The sequence below is a fragment of the Perognathus longimembris genome, chromosome 3, assembly GCF_023159225.1.
Source record: "Perognathus longimembris pacificus isolate PPM17 chromosome 3, ASM2315922v1, whole genome shotgun sequence".
Taxonomy (NCBI): Eukaryota; Metazoa; Chordata; class Mammalia; order Rodentia; family Heteromyidae; genus Perognathus; species Perognathus longimembris.
The window spans coordinates 95,597,866-95,611,166 of record NC_063163.1 but is presented as its reverse complement, the minus strand read 5'-3'; the positions used below and the strand labels follow the sequence as shown (position 1 = coordinate 95,611,166).

The following is a 13,301-nucleotide window of genomic DNA, read 5'->3' as shown; positions in this document are numbered from 1 at the left end:
GGGATGTGCATCCTGCTACCCTATGAAGGGCCATTCAGGAGCACTGAGCTGGGACCGTCCATTTCCCCATGCTCATTGGAGGCCGAGGCCCCAGGCTCAACACGTGGAGGGTCAGCTCAGGGTCAGGAGTTGGGAGTGGGGGATCCCAGGCCACTGAATCAAGTTAGCCATAAAGGCTAGGCCAGTACTCTGGCACCAGCCAGTCTAGACCACAGAGTACAGGCAAGATGAGGGTTCCTGGAGGACCATGGGGGTTCAGCTGTTCCACTGACCAGCAAGCAGGAAGTTCATTCATATATCTGACCCCACTGACATTTCAGCCTTGTTCTCCCATCAGAGGGAGAACACCTGCCCTGAAGCGCCTCTCTTTTAGCAATTCACCAACCCTGGAGCCCACAGGTCACACTGAGCAGCCTGATCTTGCTTGGTTTGGGGCTTGGTTCACAGTTCAGAGGGAGTTTCTTAGTTGGGACTCCTGGCCACCTACAAATGTATGATCCCAGTAGGCTGACTCAGTTCTGCTCCCAGTGTAACCTCAGGGGAGCTCTAACATCCAGCAGGAACCCCATCTCTGGGGAACACCCCCTGCCTGCACCCACTGAGTTTAAGGACTGCCCTATGTACTGTGACTGTTATCTCTGACCTCCTTTAGGAGTTCTCAGGGGTGACAGGCCACCCTGGGGGAGGGAAAAGTGGGCAGTTCATTTGTCTAAAGAGGGCCACCATCCATGATGTGGTGATAAGGCTGGATGGACAACTGGACAGTCAGCTGCAGCCCACAATGGGCCGGATGCCCTGCACCTGCCCACAAAGGTAGGGGGGGCTCCTGCCTCATGTCTGACCGGCAGCCTCAAGATAGCATCAGCCCCACACCGGAGGGTCATTTGTCTTGTCCCACAAAGGCCAGGACAAAAGCTGTGTCAGCTACAACTTCCCGACCTGGTCAGTGGCAGCTGGGGGGCTCGGGGGGTGGGGGTGGGCGGAGGTGGAGCCTTCCTTTGCCCAGACCTGAGTCTTTCCATCCGGGTCCTATTTGGAGTCCTCAGAGAAGAGCAGCTTTCATTGTTCATGGGGTCAGCTACATGGGCACCACACTAAGAGCAAGAGAAGGGCCTGTCTCAGCTTCTCCAGGCTGGTTCCAATAGTGAGGGAGGTGCCACCCCTATTTGGGTACCCTATGCCTTTTTCATGCTGGCGTCCTGGGAATGAATCAGAGGATCCAATTTCTCAGCTGCAGGGGTGGGAGCTGGGCAGTAGTGAGAGACCAGATCATGGAGGTCCCTTGCTGAAGGGATGGCAGTGAGGTGGGGGTGGGGTTGCCGGAAAGACAGGAGCAGGGAGCACAGGGATGAAGGGCACCAGGTGCCAGGCAGGAAGAACAACACTTGCAAAGGCCTAAGACGCAGGGGTGGGCTGTCGTGGTGCATCCTGGGAGGCTCGAAGGCAGAAGCCATGGGGTGGTGGGCAGAGACAGAGCTCAGAGAGTCATGGGCTATTAGTTCCAGTAGAAGGAGTCAAGGGCGAGGCTGAGGGGGTATGGGCTGTGGGATATAGGAAGATGTGGAGGCACTTGTGTCTGGGTGTGGCAGGAAGTCAAACCCCAGAAAGCTTGGTATCCACTCACACTTCAGGGTCCTTCTGTGGGCCTGACCCACCATAATCCCATCTCCTGGCCTTGTATTCCCTCCAGAGGCCATTATGCTTAAATGACTCAAGGAATCCCAGACCCCACCCCCGCAGTCCCCACTGTAGATAGTGGTTCTAACCTCAGTCTGCCTGTGACTGCTCTGAAGGCTGGACATGCAGCAGGGCCACTGGACACCCACCCTCTGACTGTCCTTCAGAATGTCCTCTGGCACCTCACTGTCCCCCCAGAACCACTCTCCAAGTAATCCCAGTCTGTGTACTCGGCTGGGTTTTCTCATTACCCACAGTGACCTTCGCTGCAGTGTAGGGGTAGGGGGCACCTCCTACTGATTCTTGTTTGCCCCAGGCTAATTGTGTAGTATTAACTGCCTCCAGGGGCTTTTCTGGGGCATGTGGAAGGGAATTGTGGGTTGCACAGTGCAGAGAGAGACTGGCCAGCAGAGGAGGAGAATGGTTTATTCAGCCTGGAGCTTGGGACGGGACAACTCAGCAGAGCACAGGCGCACCTCGGCCCTTCCACTTCCCGAAGGGTGGAGGGCACGGGGGTGACCGGATGGGCTCCAGTCTCGTGCAGCAGGTCTGAGCCTGCGGGGCCTGGATGGTCTGGGAGGACGGGCAGGGGCAGTGGGCATAATGGACCCAGGTTCTGGCGAGTTTCCTAGAGCAGCGTCCAGTCGACTTTGCAGGCCTCGATGGCTCAGTGTCAGTCTATGTTCTCATCGGACGTGCCTGGTCCAGCGGGCTCGGCCACGAGCGAGGTGGTCGGCAATAACCGGGACGCCTCCCAAGCGAGGGCGCGGGCGCGGGCGCGCAGCCTCCGCAGGCGACACAGCAGCAGCGCCAGCAGCAACGCGTGCAACAGGCCGAGGCCCAGTAGCGCCAGCCTGCACCGCCAGCGCCCCCCAGCAGATCGGGCCCGGCCCGCAGGCGGCACGCAGCTCCTCCTCGGTCAAGTAGGGCAGCACCCGGCCGCTGAGCGCCGGGGGCGCGGCGCAGCGCAGGTCGCGGTAGGGCGCGCGCTCCGGGCGCCCGGCCAGCCAGGCGCGCAGCGGCAGCAGGAGGCAATCGCAGCGCCAGGGGTTGGCGCCCAGGTGCGCGGCGCGCAGCGCCGGAAGCGCATCGAGCAGCCCCGGCGGCAGCGCCGTCAGGTTGTTGCCGGTCAGCACCAGTTCGGTGGTGTCTGGCGGGAAGACGTTGGGCATCGAGGCCCGCGTCAGCCCGCGGCGCCCGCAGTCCACGCGCGTCCCCGCGCAGCTGCACGGCGCGGGGCAGCCCGCGGCGGGACGGCCGAGCGGCGCCAGCAGCAGGAGCAGCAGGCTCAGCGCCCCGCACGGCCCTGGAAGAGAAGCGCTGCCGTAAGTGGACGACTGGCGGGGCGCCTGCGGAGGGGTTCCCCCAGCATCGGGAGCCTTGGCCCGGCCCCACCTAGTTTGTAAGGCCCGTGGCCGATTGAACGTGCAGGCTTCTCCACCCTGCTACCCTGCTGCAACCCCCCCTCGAATTTGTTTGATCCAATCTTCTTCCTTAAACCAGAATGCCCCCCGCCCCAACCTAGATCCGCCCGGGAAGGGGCAGACCGGACCCCAGACTCACGGGAGCCCATGGCGAAAGCACGATGGCCTGGCTTGGTCTGGAGCGGGAGGTGTTGGAAGAGCCCATCCGCTATGGCCAGGCCCCGCTGCCCGCCTGCCGCAGACCACAGCGCAGCCTCCGGCCAGAAATAACCCCAAGGGGGCGCCGAACAGCGCTGCTCCCTCCGATAACGCCTATCGCCAGCGCCCGCCAGCGCCCGCCGCCCGCTGCGCCTTCCGCCCCCACCCCGGGCCCAGGGGCCCACGGAACACTCGGACACTCGCTGCAGCGACGTTCACTAACATTGTTCTCCTGTCACCAGGACAGGACGCGGCATTCACAACGGAACAAAAAGGAGCAGGGGTGTGTGGGGAGGGATCATGCGGGTGGAAAGGGCTCGGGATCCCAGCGCAACAGTCCAGCGCACGGTGCGGCTGGGGAGAGGGGGCCTCCAGCGACGGGACTGGCGGACAGAAAGGGCTGGTGGTGGCTGCCAAGGATGGCAGGTCGGCCCAGACTGCCCTCCTCACCAGCAGCCTTCTGATCCCAAAGCTTCCTAATTGCTGCAGCCGCCCAACTTTACCTGCTCCGATCCCCTGCCTGGGGAAGGGGATAAAGGAGGACAGGGCCATCTTGACCAAAAGTGGAGTGTCAGCATATGCTGGTGACCCACAGAAACTAGCAGAGGGGGGCTCCCCAAGTCCGCTCTGCGGCACTGGAGATCCCTTTCCCTCCCTGCCTTGGTTTACCTGCCTGCTTTAGCAGTGCCTGGAATCTGTGATCTGGGGTGGGTGGGGGGACTCAGAAATTGTGCCTGATTTAGCTTTTAGACTTTGCTCCCCTAAAGCCAGAGAAAGCCAGCTGGGGAGGAGCCATTGTCCAGACCCCTGGGAGACAGATACAAATGACCTCAAAGGGGTTGACACTGAGAATAAATTAGGGTCATCTGGGGTGGTGGCTCTGTGGCTTCCGGGTCAGGAACAGTCAGAGCCACTCTGGGTATAGGTCAGGTCCCAGCCCATCCAAGAACCAGGTGAATCCAGGGTAGAGTCCAGGCCAGTCTGGGGCCCAGGGGGTAGGAGGGGCCAGTCCGGAAATGGATGGTCTATCCGTGACAAAGTGGGGCTAGGCGGTGTGTCACTGATCCTGCATTTGCTGCTTCATCTTCTGCAGCATCTCCTGCATGCGCCTCAGCTGGTGGGTGGGGACAACAGAGGGTGGGGTGAGAAATTGCTTTCAACAGGCCCCCTCCCTACAGTCACCTTATCTCCAACCTGTCTCCCACCAACCTCCTCATCCTTCATCCTGATGAGCTTCTCTGTCTCTGCATCCGGGGTAGGCAGTGGTAAGATGGGGATGGGACTCTCCATGCGGCTGTCCTGGGTCAGTTTGCTGCAGGAGGTAAGGGGATAAGAAGGCCATTTTGAGAAAGTTCGGGTCTGGGTAGATGGGGTGGGAGGGCTTGCTCTTGGTGTGGGCTGGGGCCAGCAGGGGTGAGGCTGGGTTCCCTGTGTTGGGAGGGGCAGCCTACCTGGTCATCTGCTGGATGCAGTGTGCACGGTAGTTCTCATAGTGCACGTCGCAAGTCACGTCCTTGAGGTCGTGCATGTGAGTGCGGATGAGCATGTTACGCAACTTCACGAAGTCGCAGTGCGCTTGATTCTCCACTGTGAGGCAGGAGCGAGCAGTCGGTGGGTACCCGCCCGGGGGAGCTTCCCACCCAGTACAGATGCCCCAAGCTTCAACTTACCCTCCACGATCCCCCAGGGGTACAGTCGCCCCCGGACTCGCTGCCCCTTGGCTTCTACCACGGTGTTGCTGCCAATAACAGCGAAGGGCGCACTCTCCTAGGGGGAGGGACCAAAGGCTCAGCCTAGCAGCTGAGAGTACAGGCTTAGAGATTCAGGGGCGTGGCCACTTTTCCAACATCACCACCATTGACGGAGAGCGTGGCATCGCTCCGCTTTTGGACACAATGCTACCCGCTGAAGCTACTGTGCCTCTGCAAATCACACCCTTAGGGCCTTCTACCAGGCTATGCCCAACCAGGCAGACTTCCCCCCAGAGCTCCTCTCATTAAGAGCTTCAGCTTGCATGCCTCAGTCCAGCCCACGCCTCTCAGTGTGTATTTCCTATCGCCAGTGCTCCTGATCCAGCAGCAACCCTGGACATGGCTTGGGTCTTGGTTATCATCACTCTCGTTGCTGGGGAACCCCAAATCACCACTTAAAACAGCCCAGAATCTAGGAAACTGGCGGCATTCCACAGCCCTTGGTCACTGGATGATAATCCCTGGAAAGGAGGTCAGGTTGACCTGGACAGGTCTTTCGTGACACACTAAGCACCCAGGGAAGTCCCAAAGGAACCATTGTAGTCCAGAAAGGGACACAGTCATCTAGCCCTAGGTGAAGGGTATCTGGCTTCTCCCTCCTCAAGCCCCATCTGTCTGCTCAGCCCTCTTCTGGGATTGTGCGGCTCCTGGTTTCCTGCTCTGAACCCCTCATGCCCTCACTCCACAGGGCTGCATGTTCACCTTCAACTCCCGGTCCTGCTGCTTGAAGTCCTCATCCTCGTCGGAGTCACACTCTGGAAACTGGTACACATGGATGCCGAACTTGTCAATCTCCTCCCGGATCTGCAGAGGTGGGGCAAAAACTCAGATCTGAGGCTGGCCAAGGCCCCCGAGCTCTAGGACTCAAAGTCTTTGGTGAGGTCCCTCCACCACAGCAGTCTCACCCGCTCCTTCAGCTTCCGGATTTCACTGGGGACCAGACAGTCAGCTTTGGCAATGAGGGGCACAATGTTCACCTTCTCATGCAGAGCCTTCATGAAACCCACGTCCACTGGTCGCAGCCTGCAGAGAGCAGACAGGTGGGGATGAGCACAGTCGGGGAGGGAGACGCAGGGACATGCGCGGCTATGGGGTACTTTGCCTGCAGGAAGGCCACGCACCCATGCCCGAAGGGGGAGATGAAGTACAGGCAACAGTGCACACGGTTGTCTTGGATGTTCTTGCGGTTGAGGCCGCTCTCATCGCGGAAGTACTGCTCAAACTGCTGGTCCACGTAGTCGGTGATGGGTTTCCAGCTGGGGGTGGAGGGAGCATGAGGCCACTGCAAGAGCTGTCCACCAGCCAGGGGGAAGCCGGGATTGGCTGGGGGCAGAGAACCATTCCCCAGCCGGCCTTCCTTACCACTCAGAATTGTTGACAGCATCCCCGAAACCAGGGGTGTCCACAATGGTGAGCTTCAACTTGACCCCTTTCTCCTCTATGTCCACTGTGTGCTTCAAAATCTCTACTGTCTGGTTGATTCGTTCTGTAAAGGGGGGTGGGGGAGGTACTGATTTGGGTTTGTTTTGTTTTCCCTGAGCTTCTTTTGTTCAAGGCTCGTACTCTACCACTTGAGCCACAGTGCCACTTCTGGCTTTCTGAGTAGTTTATTATAGATAAGAATCTCACAGACTTTCCTGACCCAGGTGGCTTCAAACCTTGATCCTCAGATCTCAGCCTCCTAAGTAGCTAGGATTACAAGCGTGAGCCACCAGCACCTGGCAATTGTTTGAAGGGCCATCTCCAACCTTCACCTCTAACCCGGGGCCATCCTTGACCCTGGTCTTCTCTACCTTGCTCCCAGCCACAGAACCTGTTGTCTGGGCCACTTTAATTGGACCCTAAACAGGGACTCAATCCTCAAGGAGGCTTCCCTTCAGGCACCATAATGGATTGGTGTTAGGACTGTGTAAGGCCACTCACCCTCGGCACTGAGCAGCTTCCGGTCCTTATACAGGTCAGTGAGGAAAAGGCTGTGGACCAGTGTGGACTTCCCTAGGCCAGACTCACCTGGGCATAGAGACATTGAAGAAGCTGAATTAGGTCTGGGGACCCCATGACAATTGGCCTGGCTGGCCAATTGTCCCAGCCATTTCTTCCCGCAGCCTGGCCCCACTCACCAGCTACCATAAGCGTGAAGTCAAAGCCTTTCTTCACTGACTTGCGGTGTACCTGGTTGGGCAGTGTGGCGAAGCCGACGTACTGCTTGTCGATATCCTGGGGACAGAGGGAAGTGGGTCAGGAGCATGCCAGTGCCTTGGTCCCTACCTAGTTCAGGAAGCGGAGAGAGCAGAGAGCACAGTTTCCTGGTAAAAATGGGATGAGGGTTTATGAACCAAGTGTTGGGGGGGAGGGGGCAGGTAGCAAGAAAGGTATCCAGCCTCAGCAAGGGGTTCTGAAGAGACATTAGGGAGTCTGGACACCAGTGGCTCATGCCTGTGATCCCAGCTACTCAGGAGGCTGAGATCTGAGGATAGTGGTTCAAAGCCAGCCTGGGCAGAAAAGTCCATGAGACGCTTATCCCCAATTAATCAGAGAAAAAGCAGGACGTGGAGCTATGGCTCGAGTGGTAGAGCACTAGCCTTCAGCAAAAGAAGCTCAGGAATAGTGCCTAGGTCCTGAGTTCAAGCCCCATGACTGCCCCCGTCCTTCCGCCCCCCCCCCCAAGACATTAGGGAGTTAGAGGATTCTGGATGTAAGGCACCAACAGACAGTGTCCTCCTTCAATAGGTGGGAGGCACAGTACGGAGACCCCATAGACACATTCCAGGCCCTCCACAGGCAGACGTCCAGGCTCCAATACCCTTCAACTCTCTCCAGCACACCCAGGGTGGGAGGCTCATCTGGCCCCCATCCAGCCTGGGGGTGGCCAGCGACAGCTGAGCAGGGGCTATTTATAGACAGTGGCACCCAGGCTCAACCCCCACTCAGGCAGACCCCCAGCCCTAGGGCCTGGACATGTCCAGGAGTGATGGGCGCTGGTCAGGCAAGCAGCACACACCGACCCACATTCTAACACACACACACACACACGCACGCACATACCTTGAGCCGCCTCTGGGCCTGAGTCCTCAGCGACAGCGCTGGCCAGGCAAGCAGCCACATACTGACCCACATTCCACCCCCTACACACACACACACACACACACACACACACACACACACACACACACACACACACACACACCTTGAGCCGCCTCTGGGCCTGAGTCCGTGGTGACAGCAGCTGCTCCACCAGGCGGTCCTGGGGTGCTGCTAGTGAGTCCATAGCGATGACCCTCGCCACCCCGCTGGCCACGGTCACACCCAGGTGCGGGGCCCTCGAGGCCCGGCGTTCACCAGGGACTTGGGCGGCGCTTCACCAGGTACTTGGCTGCTCTCAAGCCCTCTTCTGGCCCTGGTGCTGGAGTCTCGGGAACCGAGGCCGGGAGAGGAGGGGACGTGGCCCACCCGGGGGATCGCCTGCTCCAGAGGCCATCGGGGACTTCGCCGGCCTCCGGGAGCCTGGCCGGGAGCCGCGGAGCCGCCGCAGTCTCGCCAGGCCTGCCTCCCGCACCCGACCCCGAGGCGGGGCTTCGCGGGCGCTCGCGGCAGGGGGCGGCGGAGATGGAGACGGCCCCGCCCGCCGCCGTCGCCGGGAAACCATCGCCTAGAAATTGGGGCGCGGGCGGAGCCTCGGGGAAAGTGCGGCGGCGGGGGTCGGCGGGCAGGGCCCAGCCCGGGAGCGGGGGGGGGGGGGGGCGTCTGGCCCTGGTGCCCGCGGGCTGGAGCGGGCGGGGCGGGACCCGGTGCACACGTGGGCGGCGGGGGTTGGCGTCCGGGGTCCCCGCGCCCGCCCTCCCCGGCCCCGAGACGCGGCGCGGCTGCTGCCCGCCAGAGGGCGCCGGCGAGGAGGGGAGCGCGCCGACCCACGCGCGACACAGGCCCCTCGCCACCCGCCTGCGCCCATAGCCACCCGACGGCGTCGCGGTGCCCCCACCTCCCGGCCCTCGCCCGCCCTGCCCACGCCAGAGGGCTGACCCCCCCCCCCCCCCCGCCACGTGCGGGCACCCGGGCAGAGGCGTGTCAAAGATTCCGGCCCCACGTGGCGCTCCCAGACCTGCGGGGAGTCCGCCAGCCCTGGGAAGTCCAGTCTGGACCTGCCCCCCACCTCCACGGAGGCCTAACTGGGCGAAGGGCACGAGGGGGCGCGGGGAGGACAGAGTTTGCCATCCATCCTTTACTCCAAATTTGGAAGCTCCAGTCAGCCTGCCGCTCAAAGCCCCTCCCCCCTCCCAGCTCTGCCCTCGGCCTCAGGGTGGGCAGAATGGAGTGGGGTCCGCTTCTCACAGTCCCGCGTGCGCATACACTTCCCCTCTGAGCTCCTCGGCTTGCTCTGACCCCACAGGGACTGGGGCGAACGCGGGATTGGAGAGTTCCCATCAGCTAGGCACCCCACCTCCTTGTGGACACCCCAGGAACAACAGGAGTCTACCGGCCCCGAACCACCCTCCCCCTGTGGGCCACCAAACCCCCTGTGGGCCACCCAAACCCTTTATTCTTCACCTTGGGGACCCCGCAAGAATCAGAACAAGCCTGTCCCAAAGAGGCAGGAAAGTCATACTGGGCAGGCCCAAAGCCAGAGTGCAGCAGGACTACCCCCCCCCCCAGGTACCACCCCTCCCTCAGCCGACCCCTCCCATCTTGGCCAGTGGAGAGACCTGCCACCCCCCCCCCCAATCTAGGCCGTGATCCCGCTGTGTTGCCTGGCACCTGAGTAGGAGGGTGGGCCTGCAGTTGGGAACAGGAGGGCCATTCATCCCAAGGCAAGGGGCAGCCACAGGGCCCCCAGCTCTCCAGGTCACCTCCCCAATCTTGGCTCCCAGAAAGCCTTCTCCCTGGCTGCAGCCACAGTAATCCTGACCTTCCTGCAGGAAGCCTCTGGGCTGAGTTCCACCCAACCTCCATCACTGGTCCACTTCAGCTCAGCCCCCACCCAGACTGGCTCTAGCATTCCTGGGCCCAAGGAGAAGACAGAGAGCTCTAGCCTGGGCCTCAGACTGAAAGCCTCAACTCTCTGGTGCACTCATCCTAGTGCTCTGCACAAGGCCTCAGTTGGGCTCAGAAAGCCTCAGTTTCCCTAGTGGGAAGGTTCTGAGGAAGGTTCAGGTTTAGGAAAGCACACTCCCAAACCCAGTTCTTACTCTGGTTGCCTCATCATCAACTAGGCCCAATCAGGGCCTGTATATTCCACGGGGAGGGGCGGGGGACTCTTAGAGGAAGGGCCCTGCCACCCCCCTTCCTCTGCTCCCTTAGGCACAACACATATTCCTCAGGGCTTCCTGAGCCAGCTGACACAGCTGCGCCCACCTCCTCCTGAGTAAGACTCTCCAGGCATATCCATTCTTAGAATCACCGGAGTCAGCTCTGGAAGCAGCAGCCAGAGCTAACAGAGCCAACAGAGCCCTCGTCACTGCCTGAGAGGAGGTAGGGGACACAGAAGGCCAACAGAGTATCCCCCCCCCCTTTATGAAAAGGAAGCCTGAATAAGCTTTGGCTCAGGGGCTGGGAATATGGCCTAGTGGCAAGAGTGCTTGCCTTGTATACATGAAGCCCTGGGTTCGATTCCCCAGCACCACATATATAGAAAATGGCCAGAAGTGGCGCTGTGGCTCAAGCGGCAGAGTATCCTTGAGCATAAAGAAGCCAGAGACAGTGCTCAGGCCCTGAGCCCAGGACTGGTAAAAATAAAATAAATAAGCTTTGGCTCAATAACTAGCACAGGGTCCAGTGAATCTATTGTGTGCTTCAGGCTCCTATCAGACCCATAGGGGCTAACCCCAAACACCTAGACCCTGACCTTTGTTCCTCTGACCTTTGTTCCTGGGTTCCCTCCCTCTGCCTTGGCTGGTGCCCTCTTTGGCTGAGCCAGGGCAGAAGGCTGGCTCTTAGCTGATCTCAAAGGATAGAGACTCAGGCCTATAAGTGCTCACACTTGAGGGGCTGGCCATTCTGAGCTAGAGGCAAGAGAATCTGGTTGGTGCTGAGTAGCAGGTGCCCAAGCCAGGTGACTCAGTGCCCTTAGGCCAGGCCTGGAGCTCCAAAGGCCTAGCAGAAGCTGAGGAAGCTGGTCCTGCTGCCTCCAGCTCTCTGGCGCTCTCCCTCCCTTAAACAATAGCCTTGGCGAGTGAGCCATCGCTGTATCCCAGGCTTTGTCTGACCTGAGATGATGGGGAGGCAGCTCTCCACCCAGGCTCTCAAGGGAGCCCCTCCCAGCAAGCCTCATCAGTACTGGGTGGGGCTCAGCCGTGCAGGAAGACAGCACCCGGCAGCCAGTGACTCTCCAACCCACCCCACCTGCCAGCTGCTCCTTGCCCTGCCCACTGCAACCTGCATTAGGACTCCAAGGATCCCACCCCACAACCAGGCTATGTGTGAATGAACCCCCATTCTTGATGGGCACTACCAAAGCCATCAATGGTGCCAGAATTTGGACTCTTTTTTTTCCCCTACTCCAAATGTGGCTGAGCTGAAGGCACAGAGGCCACGGGCAGGGCAACCCTTCAGTCCCCAGACTGTCTAGGTACCCATCCTTGCCTCCTTCTTAAGTCTCACTGCTAGCTTTGATACCAGGTCACCGGGTTTTGCCTACGCCAGCCTCCCACCAGCGGCTGCATTCCCACAAGGCAGGGACCAGGACAGCACCCTTTAAGCCCCAAGTCTATGTGTACCCATTGGGTTCAAAGATGGGTTCTGGGGCCTGTGATGACTCAGAGTAGGCAGGCCTGGGAAGAGGCTGTTCACAGACTACTGTACATGAATTTGAGTGTGGAGAGAGGGCATAAAGGTACAGTGACATGAAATGGGGTGACCAGATGCTCCCAGACCTGTTCCAGAACTATGTACCGCCTAGTGGAGCTAGAGACCCTCATCCTCAGCTCATGGTCTGCCATGGCCATACCCCAGCCAGGACCCCCAGCACATGGCCTGCAGGCCAGGTGGTCAGCAAAGAGATGCTGGCGCTGGACCCGCAAGAGAGGGGCACTCAACCCATCCTCCCATCCCCGGGAGCGACACAGGCCCCCCCAGCCCCCCACCCCCGCCGTGCGGGTCAAGGGGCCAGGCCTGGCTCCCACTCTCCCCTCCGCAGACCCACGCGGCGGCGGCACTGCCCTAACAGACAATCGATTATTGGGACGAGGCTGGGAGCCGGCCGGCGGGGGCGGGGTCGCGTCTGGGCGCCAGCGGCACCGCGGCCACAATGGGTGACAGGCAGTCCAGGTACCCAGACGCGCGCGGGGCTGAGCGGTGGAGCGCGCCTACCTGCTTGTCCTCTGCGGCGTCGGGGTGGTGATCGCGGGTCAGGTCCGAATCCGGGCGGGTCCGCGTCCGGGCGGGCGGGTGGGGGAGAGACCGAGAGACACACAGTGAGGGGCGGGCGGGCGGCGGGGACAAAGGCGCGCGCGGGCACGCGGGCGGGCGCCGGGCTCACCTGGGGTCGCCAGCTTGCTCTTGTACCGCAGTCCTGTGCTCATGGTGGCCGCCGGCGGGGGGGGGGGGGGGGACGTGCGGCGGCGGGCGCGCGGGCGGGGCGCGGCGGCGAGCGGCGGGCGGCGGAGGCCGAGGCCGGGCTGCGGGGTGACCCGCCCCTCCGCGCCGCCACCGCCCGCCCCGCCCGCGCGCCCGCCAGCCAATCGTCGCCCGCCGCGCCCACGCGCGACCCGGAGCGGGCGGCGGGGGCGGGGACTAAGCGCGCCCCCCCACCCAGCGGCCCCTCTGCCCGTGGGTTAGGCAGGGTTAAGCCGGGGAGACTCGCGCTGCCCCCTGCCCCGCAGGGCCCATCCCAGCACCCTGTCGCCCTGGTCATCCAGTCCAGGCCTGGACTCTGGGCTGCTCTTGCAGGGACCCCAGCCCATGCTTGGGCCTCTGGCCATCTATCTATGTGGCCATTCTGTAAAGCCTGTCCTCGGGCTCGACATCACCCCGCCCCACCCCACTGGGGTTAATGGACACCCTTCCCCTGCAAACCCACATTGGGAGCACACAGCTCCCCCCCACCCCCAATCCCAGCTACAAAACGCATGCCAGTGGGCAGTTGTCTGGCCTCTCTTTTCCTGGACATTTGAGGCATACCTGCTGCCAACCCTGGGGAGAAAGGCTTTCAGGGCAAGGCAGGGTCCAGGGCCTGCATGTGTTGCATGCACATATGCGTGTGTGTGTGTCCTGTTTATAGATGGGGAAGCTGAGGCCTCAGACCTTCAGTGAGTTAGTG

The 13,301-nt window shown here is 61.2% G+C and overlaps 2 protein-coding genes across 3 annotated transcripts; both read right to left on the bottom strand.

The window, feature by feature from the left end:
* Positions 1-2,098: 2,098 nt before the first annotated feature.
* On the bottom strand, positions 2,099-3,253 carry Gp1bb (glycoprotein Ib platelet subunit beta). The gene is given in 3 exon segments (XM_048343470.1): positions 2,099-2,530; positions 2,532-2,983; positions 3,241-3,253. Coding segments are annotated over 3 exon segments (642 nt in total). The 5' UTR covers positions 3,251-3,253; the 3' UTR covers positions 2,099-2,350.
* A 256-nt stretch (positions 3,254-3,509) lies between these two features.
* On the bottom strand, positions 3,510-12,671 carry Septin5 (septin 5). 2 transcript variants are annotated; one of them, XM_048343469.1, is made up of 12 exons: positions 12,522-12,671; positions 12,353-12,363; positions 7,171-7,267; positions 6,974-7,060; positions 6,413-6,536; positions 6,172-6,306; positions 5,956-6,073; positions 5,753-5,854; positions 4,970-5,066; positions 4,751-4,886; positions 4,509-4,611; positions 3,510-4,413 (listed from the first exon to the last, which is right to left on the bottom strand). In XM_048343469.1, the coding sequence occupies exons 1-12, from the start codon at positions 12,562-12,564 to the stop codon at positions 4,357-4,359; spliced, it is 1,110 nt and encodes a 369-aa protein (XP_048199426.1). In that variant the 5' UTR covers positions 12,565-12,671; the 3' UTR covers positions 3,510-4,356. The 2 variants fall into 2 exon arrangements, with proteins under 2 accessions (XP_048199426.1, XP_048199425.1); XM_048343468.1 differs by lacking the exons at positions 12,353-12,363; positions 12,522-12,671 and adding an exon at positions 8,238-8,583.
* Positions 12,672-13,301: the final 630 nt, after the last annotated feature.

Bases quoted from the DNA above. Each gene is read 5' to 3' on its own strand.
- Septin5 (XM_048343468.1), bottom strand. From the start codon at position 8,318: ATGGACTCACTAGCAGCACCCCAGGACCGCCTGGTGGAGCAGCTGCTG. The intron at 7,061-7,170 runs GTGAGTGGGGCC...CTCTATGCCCAG, and splicing joins CTTCACGCTTATGGTAGCTG to GTGAGTCTGGCCTAGGGAAG. The intron at 5,855-5,955 runs GTGAGACTGCTG...CCACCTCTGCAG, and splicing joins TCCGGAAGCTGAAGGAGCGG to ATCCGGGAGGAGATTGACAA.